This window comes from Hibiscus syriacus, unplaced genomic scaffold (genome assembly GCF_006381635.1).
Source record: "Hibiscus syriacus cultivar Baekdansim isolate YM2019G1 unplaced genomic scaffold, ASM638163v2 tig00110270_pilon, whole genome shotgun sequence".
Taxonomy (NCBI): Eukaryota; Viridiplantae; Streptophyta; class Magnoliopsida; order Malvales; family Malvaceae; genus Hibiscus; species Hibiscus syriacus.
Genome location: NW_024062656.1, coordinates 292,087 through 318,108, shown reverse-complemented (window position 1 = coordinate 318,108; position 26,022 = coordinate 292,087). Strand labels below are relative to the sequence as shown.

At 36.9% G+C, this 26,022-nt stretch overlaps 1 protein-coding gene, 1 long non-coding RNA gene and 1 other non-coding gene across 3 annotated transcripts; 2 read left to right on the top strand and 1 right to left on the bottom strand.

The window, feature by feature from the left end:
• The first annotated feature begins 7,875 nt into the window (after positions 1-7,875).
• Positions 7,876-11,889, top strand: LOC120115632. The gene is made up of 5 exons (XM_039136277.1): positions 7,876-7,996; positions 8,186-8,344; positions 11,277-11,369; positions 11,478-11,719; positions 11,804-11,889. The coding sequence occupies exons 1-5, from the start codon at positions 7,935-7,937 to the stop codon at positions 11,887-11,889; spliced, it is 642 nt and encodes a 213-aa protein (XP_038992208.1). The 5' UTR covers positions 7,876-7,934.
• A 228-nt stretch (positions 11,890-12,117) lies between these two features.
• LOC120115663 lies at positions 12,118-13,041 on the top strand. The gene is made up of 3 exons (XR_005515495.1): positions 12,118-12,163; positions 12,520-12,615; positions 12,966-13,041. It is a non-coding gene; the product is annotated as an uncharacterized LOC120115663 (long non-coding RNA).
• An 8,690-nt stretch (positions 13,042-21,731) lies between these two features.
• Positions 21,732-21,803, bottom strand: TRNAG-UCC. Its single transcript has one exon. It is a non-coding gene; the product is annotated as a tRNA-Gly (tRNA).
• Between the last annotated feature and the right edge of the window lie 4,219 nt (positions 21,804-26,022).

Sequence of the window (26,022 nt, the reverse complement as noted above, 5' to 3'; positions counted from 1 at the left end):
AAATGAAAATAAGATTTGCGACAAGTCTTTTTCCTATAGTGTTATGCATAAATTCATGAACATGAACATGTGTTTGTTATGAATTTTATGTTGTTGCAGGTATGATATGACTTGTATGAATATATGTTTATATAATGAATAAAATACATATATGATATGAATATAGAGATTAAGTGAATGAATATAGATGATATGCAGGATTATATAAGAATAAGATATGATATATATATATATATATATATATTTATGAGAAAACATACAAGTGATATGAACTATGTGATATGAATATGTGAAATATGATACAAAGTGATGTGATTATATGATCACAAGAGATAAGAGACAGGTGAAAGTGAACTATGTGATTATATGAATATGTGACATGATATATTGTTAATGCCCATGTTATGTGTAAAGAGACCTAGAGGTATAGTTGGCATGCCAAGAGTTGAGGGTCTACGTGGTCCTTCAGGACATATATGTATCCTTTGGAACATTTACAAGGTCTTTTGAGATAGATTTAAATCCACTGGAATATGTATATGGTTCTTAAGGAGTGGTCATTCGGGATAAATATAGTACATAGGTCATTCGGGACAAATCTCATAGCCCCTAGTGGGACCCCATACGAGCTGTGGTGACAGCATAGTGCACAACCTCCATAGACTCACATATCTACAGTTCTCATAAATGTACATGGGCTAGACAAAGATATAACAATAAATATATTACATGTGAAAAATATGCTTTTGTGATATATGTTGATATGTGTATTGCACGAGTCATATGATGATATGGGTATTGTTTGGTTACACGAAGCATATGTTGGTTAACAAGGTTAGGTTCAAGAGGATATGATCAACACATATAAATGATAATAATATGGATAGTGAAATAAGGCTAATGATGGAAATGATGAGTGATGAATACATGTGTGTATATGTTTTTATATGTAATGATATATATTGCATATGTGTTATAGGGATTTGTTACATGAATAAGGGTATGAGTGATAGTAGTAATTGTTCATGTATGATTACAAGCTATAGTTTATATTTTATGTTATTGCCTTACTAAGTCATCGACTTAGCGTGTGATTGTTTCACACGTAGGTTAATGAAGTGAGAAGAGTAAAGAGCAAGGTGGAGCAAGACATGTCAATTCTCCTTACCAAAGGTTAGATCAAAAGAAAGGTGAATAATATGTATTTTAATACATAAAGTTCTAGTTGGCATGTATTCAAAATAATATATTGTATAAGCTCTGAATAGTTCGATAAAGGTTTTGAATAAGTTATATGTAATAATAAATTTTAAATTACTCACTATTTTATACAAGTAAAGGTTTTTGAAAAGTTAATGTAACGCTTCGGACTCGGATCCGGGTCGGATACGGGTTGAGGGTGTTACAATATAAATTGACATCATAATAAATTCATACTAGAGGAATAGCACGATCATTTTTAACATGATAATTTTAATCTTAATTCGAACATTAATAATTACGTTTATTAACTTGAATTATGTTATTTGTTCATGTATTATGTATAAATTGTAGATTGTATTGATGTTCTTTAATTTTATCATTTATGCCTATATATTATTAGGCTAGGACTAAAATTTTAAAATTCGAGAATTATCGCGACTAAATTAATCATCGATACTAAATTAATCAAATAAATATTATATTAATTCATTACACATCCTATGCATGAAGACATCTACCTTCAAAAACTCTCTAGAAGTGCAACTAAAATAAGCCCTCATAACTCATATCTATGTCAAGAAAAGGAGGAATTGAGTATGTTGGATATCTGTGCGTTGTTATTGTTATAGACTAAGAAAAGTTTAATAGTAACCTGGGTTTCACGTTCAAGCGTATTGTCTTGAGGAACAAAGCAGTCACGCTGGTATCGTTCAAGGGTCTTGTTCGTACTGCCAAAGAACAAAGTAAATGATGAAGTTGCATGCAAGGACTTGAGAAAGTAAAAGGAAATTCTTTCAACGCAGGCCTTAAATGTTTGATCGTGTACTATTGTTCAATAATTATTTAACTTTAACCAACTGGCGCAAAGCAAGGTTCAAACTTTACTGCAGACAACATAAATATTTAATTTTAGTTCAAAATATAGTTGTGAATAAAATGATAATAGATGGTATACATGTTGTAATTCTAGATGACCAAGAAGTAAAATGATACCCCATTTTTATAATCCAAATCAAGATTCAAATATATAATTCTGCAATATGTATCAGTATCGCAAATACAGATAATATCTGGGGTGTTCGATTCTACAAAGCATAGTAATTTTAACAACTTAATCTAAATATTATTCGAATATTCAAAGACAGATCAAATATCTAATGACAACCAAATCTAGAATCCGAATTACACTTCCTTTGAAATTAAAGATTAACCAGATCCTTCGCTCGGATTAGAGAAACAAAATGAAAGTAAATGGGGATAAATTTTCCAATGTAATCAATGTTCTAGCGCAGTTCTAGCATTGCCTAGACAAGACAGATTTAGAATCATTATAAATCAATTAACCATGAAAAATAACATTCTAAATAACTAGCAATGGAATTATGCTCCCAAAGTACATAGTTCCATAATATTAAATGAAGCTACACTATTCCTTTCTCAGATAAAATTAAAAGCTAAAGCTAAACAAAAGATTCAGATTTCACCAAAGAACCTAAATCTAGCGATCTCAAGTCCTATATGCTTTATTTATCATGTGTACAAATTACTGATATTTGGTTTAACAAATTAAATGAAATAAAAGGGAAATCATAGTGATGGACAGGGCATTTAAGAATCAGATTTGTCCCAGAAACATTTGTCTCTTAAGACATCACAACTATGGTAATATGAAAATGCAGACACATAAGCACAAACAATATACAACTTAAGTTTATTAAGTTTTATAATATCGAACTTTCAGAAAAGGTTTTCTGCATTGATTAAATTAAATCACAGGAATTTATTATATTCATGAACCATAATAAATGATGATTGTTTTAGTTTGAGGTTTGAGTACCTGGATGAGGCAAAGCCTTCTGGTCACTGGCCGAGCAGACAACTCGTACGATGAAGAAGGCAATAGGAGGATTATCCCTTGTCAGATTTGAAATTTCTTGGTATAATCTAACGTGCAACAACCTGTTTTTCTCCACAGATAAATGCCTTCATATCACAGAACAAAAACAAAAAACAAGATCAATCTTAATGAAAAAGAAACAAGTTTGTCTCCATAGCCATCAAAATTTCACTCAAACCCATAATTTTGGCAGGGTCATAAACGAAGGTTAAAGTTCAAATAATCAACCAGGAAACAAGATTTTCTGCATGCTTATTAAAATTCAAATTCTTTAGTGCTTTAATGCATACATACGTACCATTCATTCAGTACCAAAAAATACCTTGTTGAAAGATGAAACCCACGGCATAATTATAAACAGTGATATGGACGAAAGCAGTAGGGGTTTTGTTTATGGATTGATGGAGGCGCGAGAGTCAACGGTGATGGCGCGACACTGGAACCAACGGCGTGAATGGTGGCCACTGCAAGGCCGATTGCGGTGTTTTGTTTGTGAGGGAGAACGAAGGAAGATATGGAGGATAGATGGAGACGAGAATAGGGCTCAAGATTCGAATATCTAATTTGGGGATTTAATATCAATTTGTGACGTTTGTAATCCAAACGCCACTATAGTTATATTATATCGCGACGTTTTCTATAAACGCCAATATAGTCCATATATTGCGGCGTTTTTATTTAAAAATGCTCCAAAAGTACAAATATATTACGGCGTTTTGTGAACAACCGCTACTATATCTTACACCTATTACGGCGTTTATATAAAAACGCCGCTAAAGTACTATTCTATGTCGGCTTTTGTTATAAACGCCACTACTATCCAAATATTTTGTGGCGTTTGTGTTTAAAAACTCTACTATATATTACAACTATTGTAGCGTTTGTACAAAAACGCCGCTATAGTACAATTTATTAGCGGCGTTTTTATACAAACGCCACTATAGATTAACTATATTGCGGCGCTCTTAGATATAAACGCCGTAAAAAGTCAGTTATATAGCGACGTTTTTGGATACAAACGTCGCTAAATACCTTTATGTAAATAAATATTTGATTTCTTCTCTACATAAACTAAAATTAATACCATGTATTTTTATGTAATTAACAACAACTACTCATTTTAATTAAGACATAACTGATGCATAAAACTACTTAACAACAAAATACATTATAATTTATAAACATTAATTAAAGTTATGCATAAACATTCTTCACCATATTACACCTATTGTGGCGTTTGTACTTTAAAGTTATGCATAAACAGTCTTCACCATAAAATTAATACTTAACAACAAAATACATTAAAATTTAGAAACATTAAAGTTATGCATACAAAGTCTTCACCATATTGTTCACTTGAATTTATTCTTTACTGCACCTTCGTGGGGAAAGGACATAAGAAAGTTGTTTTCCTTGTTTGACGACGCATCGTTGCGTTTTTCCTCCGTGTAAACTCTATATGGAGAAACTCTTCGTCCATTTCACCAAATAAACCTCATACATCTGGTTCACCAAGAAGAGTCCTTACGCGGTGCAGTGCTTCACTTGAAACATATAACAACCTTCCACCTACAGTATGAAACTTGATTAGAGGTGGCTTTGGAACTGAATCAAACATTAAAAAAAATTAAATAGAAGATAGACAAGTTTACTTGGAGTATCAGTAGAGGCAACGTCGTCTTCATTGAGGATAGATACTGATTTTGCAATTGAAGATTCTTTCAACGCTACAGATTTAGCAATTTCGGTTCTAAACATCGGGTCTTTATCCACTTCTTTATCATCGTTCTCAATAAGCTTTGAGCATCCTACATGCGTGCGATCTATGAAATTTGGGAGTACAAAATAAAAATATAGTGGCATAAACTTTCAGTGATTAATTATTACCTTCAATTAGGAGATCGGCCATGGAAGGGTATTTTGCAATATGAGGGCCTTTCGGGTCATCATCGACTTTCGACAGCAAGTTCGGACTGATAGCCTCCCAACGATAATTCGATCTATCGTCAGAGCAAAGACGCCACATGGACATTCCGACGATAATTTGTCTTACTGAATGAAACACCTATTATTTGTACCACAACCATTTGTTCAAGTTTTGAAAAGCTATTATTATCATATTCAAAAGCTATTATTTTTGTATTCGAAAGTAGAAAAACACAGCTCCCAAGCAGTAAACCAGTAAAACAATATGTATAGATATTCTTTTCTTATTCGAAAGATATTATTTTTCTCTATTACACCAGCTTTCTGGGTTTTCCCCATTTTCAGAATACCAACAAAAAAATGAAAAAGTTTTGTACTTAGAGAAGGGATCAAATCGTGCAATCGTGAGATAAATGTTCGCCGGTGAGAGGACCGATTTGGTCGCCGAGACAAACAGAAGAGGACGTCGCTTGGAATCGGATGAGTGCTGTTGTTATACAAGAGAAATCCCTTTTAGGGAAATAGCGTTGAAATGAATTTAGGGATCGAGCAGGTGAAAATAGTGGAGCATATATTGACCCTTTGGCGGCATTTTTTAAACAAACGCCACTGTAGTACACGTTTTTGCGGCATTTTTTTAAAAACGCCACTATAAACAAACATATGGCGGCGTTTGTTATACAAACGCCGCTAAATTATTAATCTATTGCGGTGTTTTTTGCACAAACGCCGCTATAAACAAACCTATTGCGGCGTTTGTTGATAAACCCCGCTAAATTAATTCTCTATAGCGTCGTTTATTGGACAAATGCCACTATAAACAACCTTGTTGCGGCATTTTTATACAAACACCGCTAAATTACTATTCTATTGCGGCTTTTATTGAAAAAACACCACTGTAAACAAATCTATTACGGCGTTTTAGTTATAAATGTCGCTAAAGTATAATTTGGTGGCGTTTGGATTGTTAACGCCGCTACATGCTTAAATTTTGTGGTGTTTACCCTAAAAATGCCGTTATAGAACACTTTTGCTGTAGTGGGTTAATGTGGACGGGAAACAAAGGAAGCAAGCATTGGGTTGTCAGAAATCATAATGGAATGGTGATAGGAGGTCTTGCTTGTAACATCAGGGGACTATAATCCGCGGAACTAGTTGAGGCTAGAGCCTTTTTAGAAGGCATCAGCTCGACCGATGAGAATACATAAAAAAAGTCTAAAATATATTATAGTTTTAAATTTCAAGGGACGCATATCCCAATCCATCCCGACAACTACTCTCAACTTGTTAGAGATGCTTCAAATCATAATGTGATTTTTATCGGGGGACAGACGAATCTAGTGCCTAACGAGTTAGCTCGTTAGTCGTTCTCTGGTATAAGTCCTTTATGGTTTATTTCTGATGTACATATATGTATTGCAAACATTGTAGTTTTGGACGTCATTAATAGTTAAACAATTTAATTTTCCTAAAAAAACTAAGTATATAAAATAGTATAAAAATCTTAAACGAATCAAACACAAGGTTATTTATACAATTTAGACAATAAACCTAAAACAAGTTTAGTTGTTGAAATCCTTAGTGAAGAGTTCAACATCTACACTAACACTAGAGAAGGGCCGGTCCAATGAGTTGTAATGCCTTGGGCGAGATAATAATTTTATGCCCCTATACTTGTACCGTATAATAGACAAAACATAAATACTTTTTTTATGTCCATCCTTTTACCTTACACTTATTTATTTATTTATTTATAATCCACCTTGAAATATACTCATTCACCAGTATCCTAAGGGATAAAGGGAAAAAAACAACCCATTTTCTAACCATTATGATATGGGTTCTAAGAATAGAGGGTAAGTACTCTTTCAACTAACAAGTCGGTTCTTCAACATGATCAGAAGCTTCTTCATTTATAATGCTTTACCAGTATCCGTAGATTATCAGAAGCATATAAAAATCTACAGCATGCCATAGTTCGAGCACTAAAATATCCTTCACAAATTACACCTACACCAAGTTGCTTACACCTATGTATCGAAAAGGAAAACTAGTTTTTGGCAAGTCAAATTGCCTTTTAAGTTGGTTTAAAACTATCTTCACAGTGCAACTTGTACATCGTATAAAGTAAAACAAATTCAAATCTGTTTGAAGAATGAAGTAGTCCTATAATCAACAATTCAAAACTATGAATAAAAATGATTTCTTTGTACATAGAACCAAAATCAACAAAAAATCGTCCAAGTCCAATACGTTTCCCAACAATAATGAATCTATTGAACCAAGAAAAGGAAACCCACATGCTGATGCCCTCCTCAAACATACTGCCCTGGGCTAAAGCTCATCTGGCACATGTATTGGGTCGGACCTAACTAGAGATGGTTGTGGAATCGTATAATTTATGAAATTTTATAATCTAGATTTGAACTAAGAAAACTCGAAATTAGAAATATATATTTTTTTAGAAAAACTATTAACTTGTGACAGTAACTATTGCTAGAAAGTCAAAACAACAGACAAAATATTAGTAACGAAAACAAATTGTTTCTAAAATATCTACAGTGACGTATATATTCCGTTTGAGAAGGCTTCTCTTGTCCTAAGTGATGTCTCCTTAACTATCACTGAGGTCCTATACTTAAATTTTCCCCATGTATATAATCATTTAATTTCATTTTCTTGAATAAGATAGATATAAGGTTTTGTCTCCTTTGCATTGTTAAACCAATAGATAATGAGAAAGGGAAAGCATTCCTCTACTCGAGTCTTGAAATTGACCTTTCCCCCCTCTTTACAGGCACAATATCATGATTGGATAAAAATTTTAGAAGTTATTTCAAGACAGGATATATATTGAAATTTCCCATTCAAGACCTGTGGTGCCAGTTTCAAAGGAGTCTTATTTCTTATGGTGGCGTTATGCAGCTCAGGCGGCACTGCAACAGAGGAAAATGTTGTACAGACTACAGAGTAACTTTTTTTTTTCTTATTTACATATACAAATATTTGCATTTGATAATTACTCTAGGAGTACCTTTTGCTTGATAATCTTAATATTTACCCTTGAAGTCAACCTTTTTCTTCGTTAGCAGTTGCATCTCTTTGCCATCTGCTGTTTGGGTAAATGCTTTTCCCCATTAAAATGTTTATTTATTTCAGTTATAGATTATCTTGGGATAGAATTTCGCATATGTGCAAGCTTCGTCGGCGGTATGTTCACTTGTATGCAAGTTTGCTACAACAATCATCAAGTGTTGACAAGTCAGAAGTTAGAGACATTGAGATGGGTCTTGATGCAAAAGCAATTCTTCTATGGAGGTAAGAATGCTTAGCTTTGCCTAACTTCTATGCTATCCCTCTTTGAAATGAAGTAAAACTTGGTCATTACTGGGACAATGATCTACATGCTAGACGTCCCAATCTTTTCCTAGTTCTGGAAAAACATGGTTTAGTGAGTTGATGTATTGTCTGGTAATAATTGCAAAAATTCAACTAGACAGGGTTACTCTACTGTGAGCTATCATCATGATCATGCGTTATCAGGGGAGAATCCGGGGCTAGGCCGGGGGCTTGGAAAATTTTATTTATTTATTTTTTATATGAATTGGAGGTCTCATTAGAAAACCCTTTCATATTTACTAGGACACCAAGGGGTATTCTAGAAAAAAGCAGAAAGGGGAAAAGAGTTCAACAGATTTTATTGAAATATAAAAGAACAATACAAAGTGCTTAGAACTAAAGATTGTTTGTCCCAAAAAATAAACCTTATAACCCTACATCAGAATCTTCTACAACCCAAAAAGAAAGCCACTATATTAACCAATTCCTATCTTGGCTAAAGCATCTGCTTCTAAGTTGCCGGTCTAGCTATCCAGCGGAGAATACCCTCTTTACTCCTAATTCTATCAGTTGTTTCCTTAGATATTGTAGCATAAATGCCAGGACACTCATCCAAATTATTTATTCACTCCACACAGGTTTTACAATCACTTTCAATGATCAACCGTCACTTAGAGCTCCACCTCGAGGCTTCGAAATAGCTGAGACCTTTTTTAATGGCCAACAATTCCACCAAAGCTGGGGGCCTAGACAAGAAGGCTCTGAGAAAGTCCCTAGTACTGTACTGGAGTTGTCTCGGAGAATCCCACCTACAACCACTTGCTTTCCAATCACTATTTATTGCCGCGTCCACATTTAATTTGAAGAAACCCTCTAGTGGGGGGTCCAAGTGAGATTTTGGAACAAAGCAAAGATCCTCTAAAGAAGGGTCACCAATTAGGGAGTCCAACAGAATAGGAGTTTCAAGAAATTTGGCTAGAAACCAAGCTGGTAGTTTAAATCTAGCTGTGAAAAAAATCTAGGTTGTGTCTAACACTCCCTTTTCAAAGGCAATAGCATTCCTACTTTTCCATATCGTCCATAGCACCACCCCAAGAATGAACTTCCAAATGGATGATTGCAGTACCAAGTTCTTCCAAGCTGGAAGAAAGAATAAGGCGTTTTCGTGCAGGACTGAGGATATTTCAACGTTCCAAATCCAACCCCTGTTTCCATGCTCTCCAAGCTGAGGTAATCTTCCATTTTGGTTGACAGAAAGGGCAAAGAGTCTTGGAAACATACTCTTTAGGGGAGCTTCCATTATCCAAATATCGTGTCAGAATAAGATATTCTCTCCATTTTCCACATTAATTTGTAGGAGATTGTAAAAGCTGGAGTCAAAATCATCATTCTTAAAATGATTGTTCAGAATTCAACTCCAAATCCAAGAAGCATGTGCTGATTTTTTATTGCTAAACATCAAGGTTCTAATGTCAAGATTATACTTGATGCAGATCAATTTTCTCCACCCAGAATCTCTTTCATTTGCAAACTTCCAAGACCATTTCCCAATTAAAGCTCTATTCATTAGATTAAGATCCACAACTCCTAAACCTCCACTGTCTTTTGATTTACACATTGTTGACCAGTTACTCCAATGTATCCTATCCTTCTCTGCTCCTCCCCTCCATAAGAATCTAACCATTATGGTATTTAGCTTCCTGTTAACACTCGAGGAAAGCCTGAAAATCGACAAGTAGTACGTTGGGAGAGAGCATATAACAGATTTTAGGAGAACATGTCTTCCAGCCAAGGATACAGTTGCTGCTTTCCAACCATCGATTTACTATGGAAAAATACCAACTGCAAACCAATAGCAGGAGCCCATTCTTTAACAACTTCTTTATTGTATTAATCCCAAATAATATGCTTTTGGAAAAGCTCAATTGAAGTCCGACATTACTTCAAACACACATAGAACTCTCTCAGCATTTCTAATCTGGATGATCGATGCGCTGTAGAAAATACATTCTATTTGAAAAAAATTCTAACTTGGAGAAATTAATTAATAATGGTAAAAAAATGCAACTCCAGTCCCTTCAAATTTAATTAGATCAATTTAGTCCCTATTAGCCCTTCAATTAATGGAAAAATTGCATTTTGGCCATCGCAAGAATTAATAATTCAATTTAGTCATTTTAACTCAACTTTTTTACCTCTGCCCCCTCCAATTAAAAAATCTCAGTCCCCAAGAAAAAATTCCTAGCTCCTCCCCTGTGCATTATTAATTATTGCATGAAGTTATTAGTCTTGGAGGTTGATTACTTTAGGTTTGTTTTAGGTAAAATAATTTTCGGAGTCCTATATTTGGTGTGATTTAAGTTGTAACTACCACTACCAAAGAGGGAATATCCGTAAGTTCTGATTGCTTAAAATTAGATTATAGTGAAACCAGCAGTCATGTTTTCTGTCATGAAAGTTGGACATAGCTCCACTAATTATGTACCAGTACATGCCCTATAATATGAATATGCATTTGGAATGGGTGGACATGGGTTGAATGCCTCCGGAATCCAGATGTACCAGGAAAGTTTTTAAAAATGATTTTAGACCAGGGACAGATATGACCAGTCAAGCTACAGAACCTGCCATGGTTTACTAAAGGGAGAGATGCACCAGTATGAGTGTTTTCTGTTGGTCATAGTATTTTCTTTATGTTCATAGTATTTTCTTTATGTTCAAGTACTCATAGGATTAGTAATTGTTGGATTACCATATGTTCTATTTATATGATGATTTTTTCTTCAAACCAGGTATATATATATCTGTTATTAAAAGTGATCAAGGATATTAATATACAATTCATACTTCAACGTCTTTTTCTTCACTAATCAAATGGTCAACATTTTTCATTTTTACTTGGATCAATTAGGTTACTTGCACATGCCAAGGTTGAATCTGTAAAGTCAAAGGAAGAAGTTGAACAGAGAAGGCTTCAGAACAAAAGTTGGTATTCATTGATTTGGTATGTGGAAATATATATGAGAAGTTTACCTTGATATTTGTTATGATTTTCTTTTGAGCTTTTCCCCAAATATTAACTTTTGCAAATTCTGTTTTCCTTTAATCACAGGGGTAGACAATCTGAAGATGCGTCTGATGGGGATGCTTTGGGTGAATCGCAGTTAACAGAGGAAGGGTTGAGTAAAGAAGAGTGGCAGGCAATCAATAAGTTACTCGGTTACCAGTCTGATGAGGACTTGATGTCACATTCAGGGAAGGACTTGCAAAGCATGATCTGGTTTATAGTAATCATTTATATAAGTCAAGCTGCTGCAAGGATTATCGATAAAAACCAGACGGAGATAGTTTGCTGTAGATTTGAACTTCATGTGTCTGCTAAGTTTAAACACCGCAGTACCTACTGTGATGTAAGTTGAAGATTCTATGGTGTGTCAGCCCCTGAAGGTTCACTTGCTCAGGTTTGTTTGAGTAGCATGTTTGAGCTGATTCGTTCTGAAAGCTTCTTTGTTGATGACAACTAAAGCCTTCCCACTAAAATGAACACCATAGAGGAGCTTATATCCAGATCAACCTGCTCTTTTAATTTTTAAGATAGCTTTAATAGATTCAAACTGTATGCTATTTCCGGATAGGATGATATATACTTATATATATATAAGTATTCCCTTATGTTGGATTTTTTCTGCAGAGTGTTTGCACTGAGAAAAAGGTGAATGCATTAACCGCTATTTTTGTCCACGTAGGAGAGAATGTTGATCAGAGGTTGTCAGCTACAATTTCCCCTGCTATGTTATGGTAATTTCTTTGATCCATCTAGGATCAATCCCTTTGGAGCAATGGAGCTCTAGATTTTTTGATGCTTTCTCTGGAGACCCTTAGCTTTCCAAGGTGTGTCAATCTAATTATGGTTGAAAGTCCCTAGTTTCGGGTCTAAGATTCAAGCCTGTTGCTAAATTTATTGTCAACTTTTTGCACCCCGGTCCAATGTTTTATACTATAGTATTGTCTTTTGGAATAATCTATTATTAGCACTTTAATTGTGAATGCATTTGACAAGCGGTTCTTTACTTTTTCTACCATCTTGTAGTTAGTTCCGACATCTCTTAGGAGAAAGAAGATGAAGCTTGATAAATTCTCATGGCTTTTTGCAGGTTTTGAAGGACAGTTGTGATCGCTTTTTTGAGTTTGTGAAGAGTAGTAATGCAGTTAGTCCAACTGTTGCTTTGGAAACTGCCACTGCATTGCAGGTAATGAAACTAATACACCCACTGCGTGGGTGAAAGAAGTTAAATACACGAGTAAAAATAGGTTAAGGAATTTTGATGCAAGCATTGAAGCCTACTGTGTGTCCCACTGTTTCATATTTATTTTACATTAACTATAGAAGTAGGGGGTTATATTTTCAAAACAAATTAATCAAAAAATGTTTTTAATATTACATGTTTTATTATATATATATATATATATATATATATATTTAATGATATAATTTGGATATCGTGTCAATTCATTGAGTTGGTGTCAGTTGACTTAATGGCACCCTAGAAACAACTTCTATCACCCTTCGTGCTGCGTAATTATTTGAAACCATTGGTAGACGAGGATAGAAGAAGTGACGCGCCGGCCACAGGAGCAGTTTCAAACGGTGCTAGTCTGCTAGAGGAACAATGCAGGTTAATGATTGTTTCTACTTTCAATTGTGTTCTTCATATCTCAGTTGTTTGATCATTTTATTAGTTTCTTTTTTACTTGATATTATGTTTTATGCTTTGTATCTCATTCAATGGACCGATTGGAAGATGTACAATGGGGATAAAGCCATTCTGGTGAAAAGGGCTTGAAGTCGAGAAGCTTGTCTATGAAATCATTGTTTTCAATGGTTGGCTTTTCATATAATTTGTCAGAAAGCAATTTCCAAAAGATTGTGAAATTAGTTAGGAGACTTTGTAAAATTCTTAGTATCTATAATATCTAACTTTAAGGGATTAGTTTTTCTTAGAATTAGTTAATTTTCTAATTTAAAATTTTCTTAAGTCAAGTCTTCTGCTTGTATATATATTAGCATAATGATTCTATGAAGAATATATCAGAATTCAGTCAATTTCAACATGGTGTCAGAACTTTTTAAGTTCATTTCTAAAGTCTTTTTAATAGCCTTTTATTGTTTTCAACCCCTTCCTCGAGTAACTCAAAGAGAATATGGTGGAAGTTAGTGAAACCAACAACTCTGAGACTATTCTAGAAGTTTCAGTGAATGAAGGGAATTACTCAAACCCAATGAGTGACTTGAAGAATATACAAGCAATCTACAAATTAAATGGAAAGAATAACCTAAAGTGGTCTTAACTGGTTCGTACCTTCTTAAAGGGGATAGGAAAGTTGAGTCCCCTACTTGGGAATAGACCTAAAGAGAGGGATTATAAGTTTGATGCTTGGGATGAACAAGACTCAATGGTAATGTCTTGGTTATGGAACTCCATGGTGTCATAAATCAGTGATACATGCATGTTTCTCAACACAACCCAAAAAATATATGAGGTTGTGGAACAAGCTTATTCAAAGGTTCGAGATGCTGCCGAAATTTATGAAAGCAAGACGCATTCATCTACCAAGCATGGAAGTAAATCAATCATAGAATATTCCAATCTGTTGCAAAGTCTTTGGTAAGAGATGGATTATTACCAATGCATCTAGATGAGATGTAGTGAAGATGCAGAACTCCTAAAAAGGTTTGTCAAAAATTATTGAATCTATGATTTTTTTGCTGGACTAAACGTTGAATTTGATGCAGTAAGAGTCCAAATTCTTGGAAAAAATGATCTTCCCTCACTAAATGAAACGATTGCAATTATTTGAGCTGAGAAAGGAAGAAGAGGAGTTATGATTAAGAATAATCAAGTAGAGAGTTCAACCTTAGTCATAAGAACTGTAACTGTGAGGAGACCTGGCTTGGAACAACCCATTAATGAAGATAGTAGGTAGACATAACTTACTAGGCCAATCAACAGGGACTCCTTGTTGTGCACCTATTGCAAGAAACCTTGTTATACGAAAGAGAAGTGTTGAAAACTTCATGGGAAACCACATACAAGTAAGAGTTTTTTTTAAATGTGAACAATCTAAGGGGTAACGACAAGCGTATACAACAAAATAGCTGGGGAGACCCTCAAGAACCACCTGTTGAATTCAATAGAGAATAAACCAAAAAACCAAAAAATTATTGGGGACAATGGAGAAGCCTTCTTCAACAGGTACTTGTACTCTGATATTCTTAGGTATATCCTCTTCTCAAAACTCTAAAGCCTCAGATATATTCACCCAAAGTTCTTGGGTAATTAACTTAGGGGCTACAAACTACATAACAAACTCCTCTCACAGATTTATCACCTATACACCATGCCTTAGTAATTAAAAAATATCAGTAGTAGATGTCATTGTAATTACAGTGGTTGGTCAGGGGATATTGTTGTAAGTGAAACTCTCACACTAAAAAATGTCTTTCATGTACCAAACGTTTCGATGTCTAGGGGCTATCCACTATTCCAAACATATCTGGGGTCCAACGGTTTGTCTCTTTTATTGATGATTGTACCCGAGTTTCTTGGATATTCCTTCTAAAACAAAAATATGATGTGAGCTCTTGATGCAGGGGGATCCGAGACAGATGATGCTGAGCTGTCAGATTGCACGTTGATGGCGCTGAGATACCATGAGTTGGCAGATCAGCGCAAAGGCGGGAATTGATTGTGACATGTTCCTCATTGGGGTCGTTTTGAGTATGTTTCAGTCTTTTGGCCATAACTTTGGCTACATGTGTCAGAATCGCGCATAAGACCCCAATCTGGAAAGCTCTTTTCGACGCGCACGCTCTCCACATGAGCTACGCTCCATGTGGCCTTTTTTTTCAACCTCAAATTCTGCCGTTTTCCCCTCCGAATCACTAGATTTAGTTATTTTTTACTATTTATGGTAATATTTCGATTGTTAATTAGGAAGTCAATTTAAATCCGATTTAGGCCGGATTTTTGGGAGATTGCTTATTTTATTTCGAATTTCAATTTAGAGTGATTTTTGGGATTTTCCTATTTTTGGCAAAATTCGAATAAAGACGATTTTTTTGCTATAACAGTCCGGCTTGTGGACTGCTTTTTGGATTGTTTTTGATTTTATAATATTTTATTAAACCCTAGAGACTTTTTTTCTCTGATTTTTTGGGCGAATTTTCTCTTGTGAATCATCTGTCGGAGCTAGCCTACAGGATAATCACTATTCTGTCTGGCGTCAGTTGGTGTCAGAGCTTCAACATCTTCTTGGGAAATTTCACCAGTTTCAATGGCTGGAGGTCGTGGTCGTGGTCGTCGTGAGCAGGTTCCGAATGAGGAAGCCCAACGCCGTGATCGCAGCGTTCAGGATGTGATGATTGCGGATTTGCAGAGGCAAGTCATAGAATTAACCCAGCGCCTGGCGGCGCAGGATTTCGAGGATCGTGAGGCCACTGATCACGATACCAATTCCACTTTCAAAAACCCATATCACAATCGCGTAGGATTCCGGGGCGCAGGATTCCGGGAGCACCGTGGTCGGGAGGAGCGTCATGGAGACCTCGGTTTTCGGGTCGATCTCCCTGAGTTTTCTGGTATGTTACAGGCCGAGGGATTCGTGGATTGGATTAATGAAGTGGAGCGTATTTTTGAATATAAAGAAGTCCCCGATCGTGTGAAAGTGAAACTGATCGCCATCAAACTCAAGGGCAGAGCATCTGCGTGGTGGGAACAGTTACGACGTTCACGAGAAAGACAGGGCAAAGCCAAGATCACTGATTGGGAGAAGATGAAAAAGAAGATGAAGGGCCACTTCCTTCCCTTCGGCTACACGCAAACCTTATTTCGGCGACTTCATGCGTTGAGGCAGGGCGCGCGATCAGTCGATGATTACACGGAGGAGTTTTACCAATTGGTCGCCCGGAACGATTTATCTGAGTCGGAGGAGCAGATGGTGGCGCGATATTTGGGGGGTTTACGCCAGCCCTTGCAATATGTCCTCAGCCTTCATTCATTGTGGAGTGTTTCGGAAGCATACCAGCGTACACTTGCTGTTGAAAAATAGCAAAACAGGAGACCAGTGATCAGGAGCGATCACAACAGTCGACCAGTTCGCCCTCAAGAGTCTCGTCCTGCTCAGCAGCCACCGCAGGGTAATTCTAACCCTACTATTAGATGTTTTCGTTGTGGTGAACAAGGGCATAGGGCGACTGATTGCAGGAAGCCTGCTAGTCAAAAAAGCAAAAATTTGTTGATTGAGGAAAACGTGGAAGACGAGACTGAGGAGATTGGCGAACCCATGTATGACGATGATGAGACTGATGATGTGATGTATGGAGATGGTCATGAGACTCTGGTCGTTCGCAAGAGTCTACTTACCCCCAAGGGCGATTCAGGGGACGATTGGTTGAGAACCAATATTTTCCACACGACTTGCACAGTTGCAGATAAAGTCTGCAAAATGATCATTGACAGCGGCAATTGTGAGAATGTAGTGTCCGAGGAGGTTGTCCAGAAATTGCAGTTGAAGACGGACCGTCATCCTAAGCCATACAAGTTATCATGGCTAAATAAAGACAGTGAGGTAACAGTTGATAGGTGATGCCTCGTGTCTTTTTCAATTGGTAGAAAATATTTTGATAATGCCTGGTGTGATGTTGTGTCTATGGATGCGTGTCATATATTGTTGGGTCGACCTTGGCAGTATGATCGCAGTGTCATTCATGATGGACGGAAGAATACATATTCCCTTAGCATCAAGGGAAAAAAGATTGTGTTGGCACCCCGGCGGGAAGGACTTACTCCTACCCCAGTAACCCATAATACTAATCTGCTTTCTATGTCCAGGTTTTTAGATGAGATTGAGCATGGCGACGTGGTCTATGCCTTGCTACCTTGCGAGAACAATGCAGTAGACGTGGATACAGATTTACCAGTAGAGGTGCAGCGGCTGCTAGCAGAATTCTCTAACTTGATGCCAGAGGATCTTCCTCCTGGACTACCACCTATGAGGGATATTCAGCATCAAATTGACCTTGTTCCTGGGTCAAGTTTGCCAAATCGACCAGTATATCGCCTCAGTCCCAAGGAGGCCGAAGAGTTGCAGCGACAGGTGGAAGAGTTGTTGGAGAGGGGCTATATCCGAGAGAGTATGAGCCCATGTGCAGTCCCTGCTCTGTTAGTGCCAAAGAAAGATGGTTCTTGGCGTATGTGTGTTGACAGCCGAGCGATCAACAGAATTACAGTGAAGTACCGGATTCCAATTCCCCGTCTAGATGATATGTTGGATCAACTATCTGGTTCTAAGATCTTCTCAAAAATTGACCTTAAGAGCGGTTACCACCAAATCAGAATAAGGCCTGGAGATGAGTGGAAGACGGCGTTTAAAACGCCACAAGGGTTGTATGAGTGGATGGTCATGCCTTTTGGGTTATCCAATGCGCCCAGTACATTCATGAGATTTATGCATCAGGTCTTGCGGCCTTTTATGGGGAAATTTGTTGTAGTTTACTTCGATAATATCCTCGTTTATAGTCCGACATGAACTTCACACTTCGATCACCTCCGTGTTGTTTTTGAGATGCTGAAAACGGAGTGCTTGTTTGTCAATCAAAAGAAGTGTTCTTTCTTCACTACTTCTGTGACTTTTCTTGGTTTTGTTGTGTCTACTGATGGTGTTCATGCAGATCAGTCAAAGATAGATGCAGTCTTGGAGTGGCCCAGACCAAGAACCTTACATGACATCCGAAGTTTCCATGGCTTGGCGTCTTTTTACCGTCGATTCATTAGAAATTTCAGTACTCTGATCGCCCCTATCACAGAGTGCCTCAAGGGGCGTGATTTCCAGTGGTCTGAGGAGGCAGAGGCCAGTTTTCAACTGGTCAAGCAGAAGATGACCGAGGCTCCAGTTTTGGCACTTCCAGATTTTGACAAAGTGTTCGAGGTAAATTGTGATGCATCTGGCGTTGGCATTGGTGGTGTTCTGAGTCAGGCAGGTCGTCCGGTTGCTTTTTTCAGTGAGAAGCTATCGGGATCAAAGAAAAATTATTCCACTTATGATCTGGAGTTCTATGCCATAGTTCAGTCCCTGAAGCATTGGCGTCACTACCTAGTACAGAAGGAGTTTATTCTGTTTACCGATCATGAGGCCTTGAAGTACATCAATGGCCAACACAAGCTGAGTAGACGTCATGCCAAGTGGGTAGCATACTTGCAAGAATTCACTTTTACGCTGAGGCACCAAGCAGGGAGTTTGAACCGCGTCGCAGATGCCCTGAGCCGTCGTACCTTACTTCTCACCACCATGAGTACTAAAGTTGCAGGATTTGAGACGTTCACAGATATGTATGCAGCTGATCCTTCCTTTGGAAGGATATTTCAGGAGGTAACTGAGGGTCACCGTCATGATTTTGTTTTGCATAATGGGTATCTGTTTCGTGGATTACAATTGTGCATTCCAGATTGTTCATTGAGGCAGCAAATTATAAGTGAACTCCATAATGAGGGACACTTTGGTCGAGATAAGACATTGGCCCTTATCTCTTCTGAATTTTATTGGCCCAAGTTGACTAGTGATGTGGCCCATTATGTGGACCGTTGTTATGTGTGCCAGCGGTCTAAGGGAGTTCTCACCAATGCGGGATTGTACACTCCCTTACCTGTTCCTGAAGCTCCTTGGTTCGATGTCAGCATGGATTTTGTACTAGGCTTACCCCGCACCCAAAGGGCCTCTGATTCTATCTTTGTTGTGGTTGACAGGTTTTCCAAGATGGCTCATTTTGTAGCTTGCAGAAAGACTATGGATGCTGACCGGATTGCCCATCTCTATTTCAAGGAGATTGTGCGTTTACATGGTGTTCCTCGATCCATCACTTCAGATCGTGATACTAAGTTCATCAGTCATTTCTGGAAGAGCCTGTGGGGGAAACTGGGAACGCAGTTGAATTTTAGTAGCGCCTACCACCCCCAGACGGATGGCCAGACTGAGGTGGTGAACCGAAGTTTGGGAAACCTTTTAAGGTGTTTGGCAGGAATGAAGCCGAAGCAGTGGGATTTGGCATTGCCTCAGGCAGAATTTGCCTACAACAGATCAAAAAACAGAACCACAGGTTTAAGCCCATTTGAGATTGTCTATGGTCAGAACCCATCCGGGGTGTTGGACTTAGCCCCTATTCCACGTATAGGACGTTTCAGTCCTAAAGCAGATGAGATGGCAAAGTATCTTCGGGGTATCCATGAGCAGGTGAAACAGACCATTCATGAGAGCAATACCAAGTACAAGACTCGGGTCGACAATCATCGTCGTCAGGTACTTTTTGATGTTGGTGATTTTGTTTAGGTTGTATTAACTCGTGATCGTTTTCCTGTTGGTGAGTATAATAAGCTTAAGGATCGGAAGATTGGACCTTGTGAGGTCGTGCAGAAGATCAATGATAATGCTTACAGGTTGCGACTTCCCAGTCACTTGAAGACTTCTAATGTCTTTAATGTGAAGCACCTAAGTCATTGTTTTGTGGATCCTGATGACACTACTCTGAACTCGAGGACGAGTTCTTTCCAACCCGGGGTGACTGATGCAGGGGGATCCGAGACAGATGATGCTGAGCTGTCAGATTGCACGTTGATGGCGCTGAGATACCATGAGTTGGCAGATCACCGCAAAGGCGGGAATTGATTGTGACATGTTCCTCATTGGGGTCGTTTTGAGTATGTTTCAGTCTTTTGGCCATAACTTTGGCTACAGGTGTCAGAATCGCGCATAAGACCCCAATCTGGAAAGCTCTTTTCGACGCGCACGCTCTCCACATTGAGCTATGCTCCATGTGGCCTTTTTTTCAACCTCAAATTCTGCCGTTTTCCCCTCCGAATCACTAGATTTAGTTATTTTTTTACTATTTATGGTAATATTTCGATTGTTAATTAGGAAGTCAATTTAAATCCGATTTAGACCGAATTTTTGGGAGATTGCTTATTTTATTTCGAATTTCAATTTAGAGTGATTTTCGGGATTTTGCTATTTTTGGCAAAATTCGAATAAAGACGATTTTTTTTGCTATAACAGTCCGGCTTGTGGACTGCTTTTTGGATTGTTTTTGATTTTATAATATTTTTATTAAACCCTAGAGATTTTTTTTCTCTGATTTTTTGGGCGAATTTTCTCTTGTGAATCGTCTGTCGGAGCTAGCCTACAGGATAATCACTATTCTGTCTGGCGTCAGCTCTACCTTCAAAACCTTTTACAACATGATTAAAACCTAATTTGAGGATGAAATAAAGAGGTTTCAATCTGAAAATGTACCTCAACAAAATGGTGTAGCCGAGAGAAAAAAGGCATTCAATCAAGTCCTCTCACCATATTTCCAAAAAAAAAAGACATCATACATGAGTCTTCATGTGTCAATATACCTTAGTAGAATGGTGTTGTCGGGAGAAAAAATGATCATATTCTTGACATCACAATGGCCTTCTTGTTCCAGGAAAATGTTCCTAAACAATATTAGGGGAAATTGTCGTAACTCCCATTTACATGATAAACAGACTGTTTGCAAAGGTCCTTGAGTCTCGAAGCCCTATACATATCCTAACAAAGTTTTTCCCTAATTTCAATACTTGAAGTAATCTTAATCTCAAAATATTTGGTTGTGTTGTCTTTGTCATATACATTCTCAAAATAGGGGAAACTTCGATCCAAGGGTAGTAAAGTGTGTTTTTGTTGGCTATTCTTCCACTCAAAAGAGGTGCAAATGCTATCATCCTCTTATGACAAAATACTTTATTTCTGTTGATGTCACTTTTGCAGTAAAAGAAAACTACTTTACTCGTTCTTATCTTTAGGGGAAGATTCGAATTGTCATAGACCAACCTAATCTTGTGAATCGGCTTATTTGTCACAAATATTCTAAAAGTTTTTATAAATCTTATACTATAACATGAAAAAATAAGAATTAGTACAGTAAAAGCTTTGTTTTTACCACTCGAAGATGTAGTAGGAATTCCTTCCAATTCCAAAATATTGAACCTCGTAGTCATGGATAGTGACGTGATCCCCTAATTGTAGCGGTCGCAGTGAATGGGCATTTCTTATGGATGTAGCTTCCTTCAATAGTTTCACGAGAGGGTCTTGAACCCCAATCCAATGCTCTTCCAGAAGCAGTTTTCTCGGAGCTTAAAAATACTTTGGGTTGTTTCGAAAACGCCTCTTCCGCCATTGTTGATGAACTCTCTGGATACCCTGGCAAAGGCAAGTAAAAAATAATAGACAGCCACTTCCAGAAACCCAGCTGACACATAGCAAGAATAAAAATTACGTTTGAAAACAAACGTGCGTTTGCCGGGAGTCGAACCCGGGTCTATTGCTTGGAAGGCAATTATCCTAACCGTTGGACTACAAACGCTTGGTGATGCCAACTACTCTACAAAACTTTATGGTCATGACTGGGAAGCGATGGTATTATGTCTCATTCGTTTGTTTTTGATTAAACATTGAAGGGATGACAAAAGACAACGAAATAATGAGTGAAAAATGTAACGTAACAATTAAGCTGCGTTTAAAAAGAGTGAATCTTTGTCTTTAGAAAACCATGCCCACAATATACTCTATGCACACACTTTAACGTTCTTCTTATGGTTTATATAAGAAATGCAGTGTCCACCAAACACAGCACTTTCATCTTTGCACATATCAGTAAGCCATTGATTGTGTACCGAGGGATACTTCGCTCAGTTCTAAAAATACTGACCCTCTGCTCTACCTGTATGAAGAATTAGAATTAGTTGTTATCCAAAACTGTATGTTAATATTTTAACACCGAGGTAAACATAACTATCAAAGTACTAAATGTTGTTTTTGTTGAGGGAACTTTCGACTTCTTCAAGATAAATCTCGAAATGTCGCTGGTCGAATTCCCAACAATCAATATTATACACATGTCGAAGTTGTCTCTCATACTTTGTTGAGAGTCATCGTGGGTTTACAGATTCAGGAGCGCTTCTTAGGTTGACAAAGATAGTTGTTTTGTATGAATACTTACACGGCTAGAGCCACACTTGCAAGTTTTTAACATATAGCTTATAGGTTGGTGCTTCGAGTCGCATGACACACAAGGTATTTCCATAGTTATTATTACACATTATACTTGCACTTATCCTGTGAGGTATCATATTCATTGCCTGCCTCAGTATCTGGTACTGCGTTTTCGATTGCAGTTTGCACCCGAATTCCCCGTAGACCAGCACCTTTTCACCTCCATCATAGGATTATCTTTTCCACTATACCAACAGACCAAACAACGCTTTTTGTATTGTTTACGAACTTGGTGTCCCCTCACGTGAGCCTGAAATTAATGATAAGCAGAATAAAACTTTTGATTCATACTATCAAGAAACCAAAGGAGAAGAGAAACCATGAAAAGCAACTTAGGGAACTTATTGTAAAGAGACACCAGCTGAATCATTCTTGTAATTCTCAATTCACCAAAAGGAAATATAGCAAATATATGTAAAACATTTACATCTTACAATAACATCAAGAAAATAAATCAAAAGAACTTAATTTATATGCTCTAAATCTTGTAGATCGTCAATTTTTTCTTGCAACTCTCATATGTTCCATTATCATTCTTACTTGTACATGTCCAAGGTGTTTCATCCCTTATAAATTTTTTTTTCATGTCTTCAATTTTTCTTTTCAAGAAATATTTTCAGATGCTGCAAAAAGTCAGAAAACAAATTAGGCATTGCTAACATTTCTAAACAATGCTAATAAGACAAATTTGTTTTCTTTGAGCACTGCTAATAAATATTCCATGACATTACTAATCAAAATCTTGAAATGTAAAGAGATCAAATTGTTAATGGATTTTCATTAAGACAATTTATATTCTAACTACTGTGGTAAATCTTTGTACAATTTAATTCACCTTTATCTTTCAATTTTTAAATCCAGAAGCTAAAGAAGCATCATTCAATAATTTAATTGATGGTATAAAATAAACTACAACAATTTGATTCAATTTGTAATCATCATCACTAAGAATCTTTAAATAAACATGTTTAAGCATAATCGATTAAACTATAACAAACTTCAAGTCAACATTGTTATTAACAAGATTAGTAGAATAAAGCATAAAACAAAAGAAAAATAATGTATGAAACTATCTTATAAAACCAATGTAACTGCATAATCACGTATCACTACTAGTAATATGTATTGTAAATTTGAATAGTACAAATAAATTTTTTGGAGTGGACAAGTCAGTATCTCTACAAATCAGATGATCAATTTCTTTACTGTCAACAAATAAATAGACAACTCTGACAATACAAAGACTTGTTGAACTTCATCAATATTAGGATTATTCAAAAGATGAATTTGCATATATATAAAAGTGAATGCAATTCTTACTATAATGATAAAAATTTAAAAGTATAAAATTACTAACGTAAGTTATATATTTAAATGTACCGGAGAAACTGTTGAAAATGCATGCACCACCGAAAGTGCCAAGCAAGTTGGCAATTATTTTCAAGAATTAATGCACCGAAAGGTGCATGGAAATTTTTTATTAAATGGGATAATTCAATTTAGTCATTGTATTTTAGGGTATTTATAAATTAGTCCTTATGTTTCTGCTATAAATACCTTAGCTCATTTAGCTTCAAAATCATCCCAAAGCATTCTAGCTTTCTTCCAATACTAGAGAGAATTTAGAGAGTTTCTTGAGAGTTGTTTTCTCCTTTTTATCTAGAGAGAATTATCATTGTTTTCTCATTGGTAGATCGAGAGGTTGTAATTCCTATTTTCTCATAGTGAAAATCTTCTACCATTGCCCGTGGTTTTTACCCTATATTATTTAGGGGTTTACCACGTAAATTTGTGTCTTCTTTATCTTTATTTTTATTTTCTCAAATTATCAGTTGCGATTTTGCTCTATCTGATAGCCGTCTTCCGCAACAATTGGTATCCGAGCCAGATTAGAGTGTGTAATATCTGCTTATTGTCTTTGTGGTTGCCACCAAAAGGTGGATCCTCCAACATAAGAAAGTAAGAAGGTATTACCCATTCTTTGAAGGTTTCAGAGAACTATTCACGATAGTGAAATAGTGGGAGCTATCCGTAAAAGAAGACATGGCAACAAAATTTGATATTGAAAAATTCAATGAGAGAAATTTCTCATTGTGGAAATTGAAGATGAAGGACATCCTGAGGAAAGATGGTTGTCTAACAGCTATCAGTGAAAGGCCGGTAGATTTCACAGACGACAACAAATGGATCGAAATGGACGGGAATGCTATGGCAAACTTTCATCTAGCATTAGCAGATGAAGTATTGTCAAGCATCGAGGAGAAGAAGACAACTAAGGAGATATGGGATCATCTCAACAAATTGTACGAGGCCACATCGTTGCACAATAAAATTTTCCTTAAGAGGAAATTGTACACCCTTTGGATGTCAGAATCTACTTCAGTGACGGAGCACTTAAACACACTGAACACTTTATTTTCTCAGCTTACATCCTTAAGCTGTAAAATATGAGAACAAGAACGTGCTGAACTTCTACTTCAAAGTCTACCGGATTCGTATGATCAACTCATCATCAACTTGACAAACAGTAATGTCATCAGTCTAGTCTTCGATGACGTTGCAGCTGCTGTTCTACAAGAAGAAAATCGGCGCAAGAACAAGGAAGACAAACAAGTAAATCTGTAACAAGCAGAAACGTTGACAACGACGAGAGGGAGATCAACATAACGTGGCCAAAGCAGCAGTCACAAACATGGTAGATCGAAATCTAGGAGTAAGAAGAATTTAAAGTGCTACAACTGTGGAAAGAAGGGTCACTTGAAGAATGATTGTTGGAGTCTAAATAAAAACTCCAATCCACAAGACAATACTGCAAACACTTCAGATGATGGAGATGCTCTATTCTGTGAAGCGTCAACCACCGTGGAAGGTAGAAAGATATATGCAGATATATGGCTCATTGATTCGGGAGCAACATATCACATGACCTCAAGAAGAGAATGGTTCCATCATTATGAACCTGTCTTAGGAGGATATGTGTATAGTTGCAATGATCATGCCTTAGAGATCGTTGGCGTGGGAACCATCAAATTGAAGATTTATGATGGAACAATTAAAGTTGTTCGAGATGTGCGGCACATGAAAGGCCTGAAGAAAAATTTATTATCCTACGGATTGTTGGATAATAATGCTAGCAAGATTGAAACACGGAAAGGAATCATGAAGGTGTTCCGTAGAGCGCTTGTGGTGCTGAAAGGTGAAAAGATAGCTGCAAACTTGTACATGCTGAAGGGAGAGACTTTGCTAGAAGCAGAAGCCTCTGTTGCCTCATGTAGTTCAGATTCTGCAATGCTATGGCATCAGAAACTTGGACACATGTCAGAACAAGGAATGAAAGTCCTTGTGGAGCAAAAGCTACTTTCAGGCTTAACAAAGGTATCACTTACTTTGTGTGAGCATTGTATAACAAGTAAGCAACACCGGTTGAAATTCAAAACATCAAATTCTAGAGGCAAAAGTGTTCTAGAATTGGTTCATTCTGACGTATGGCAAGCACCAGTTACATCCCTAGGCGGAGCAAAATATTTTGT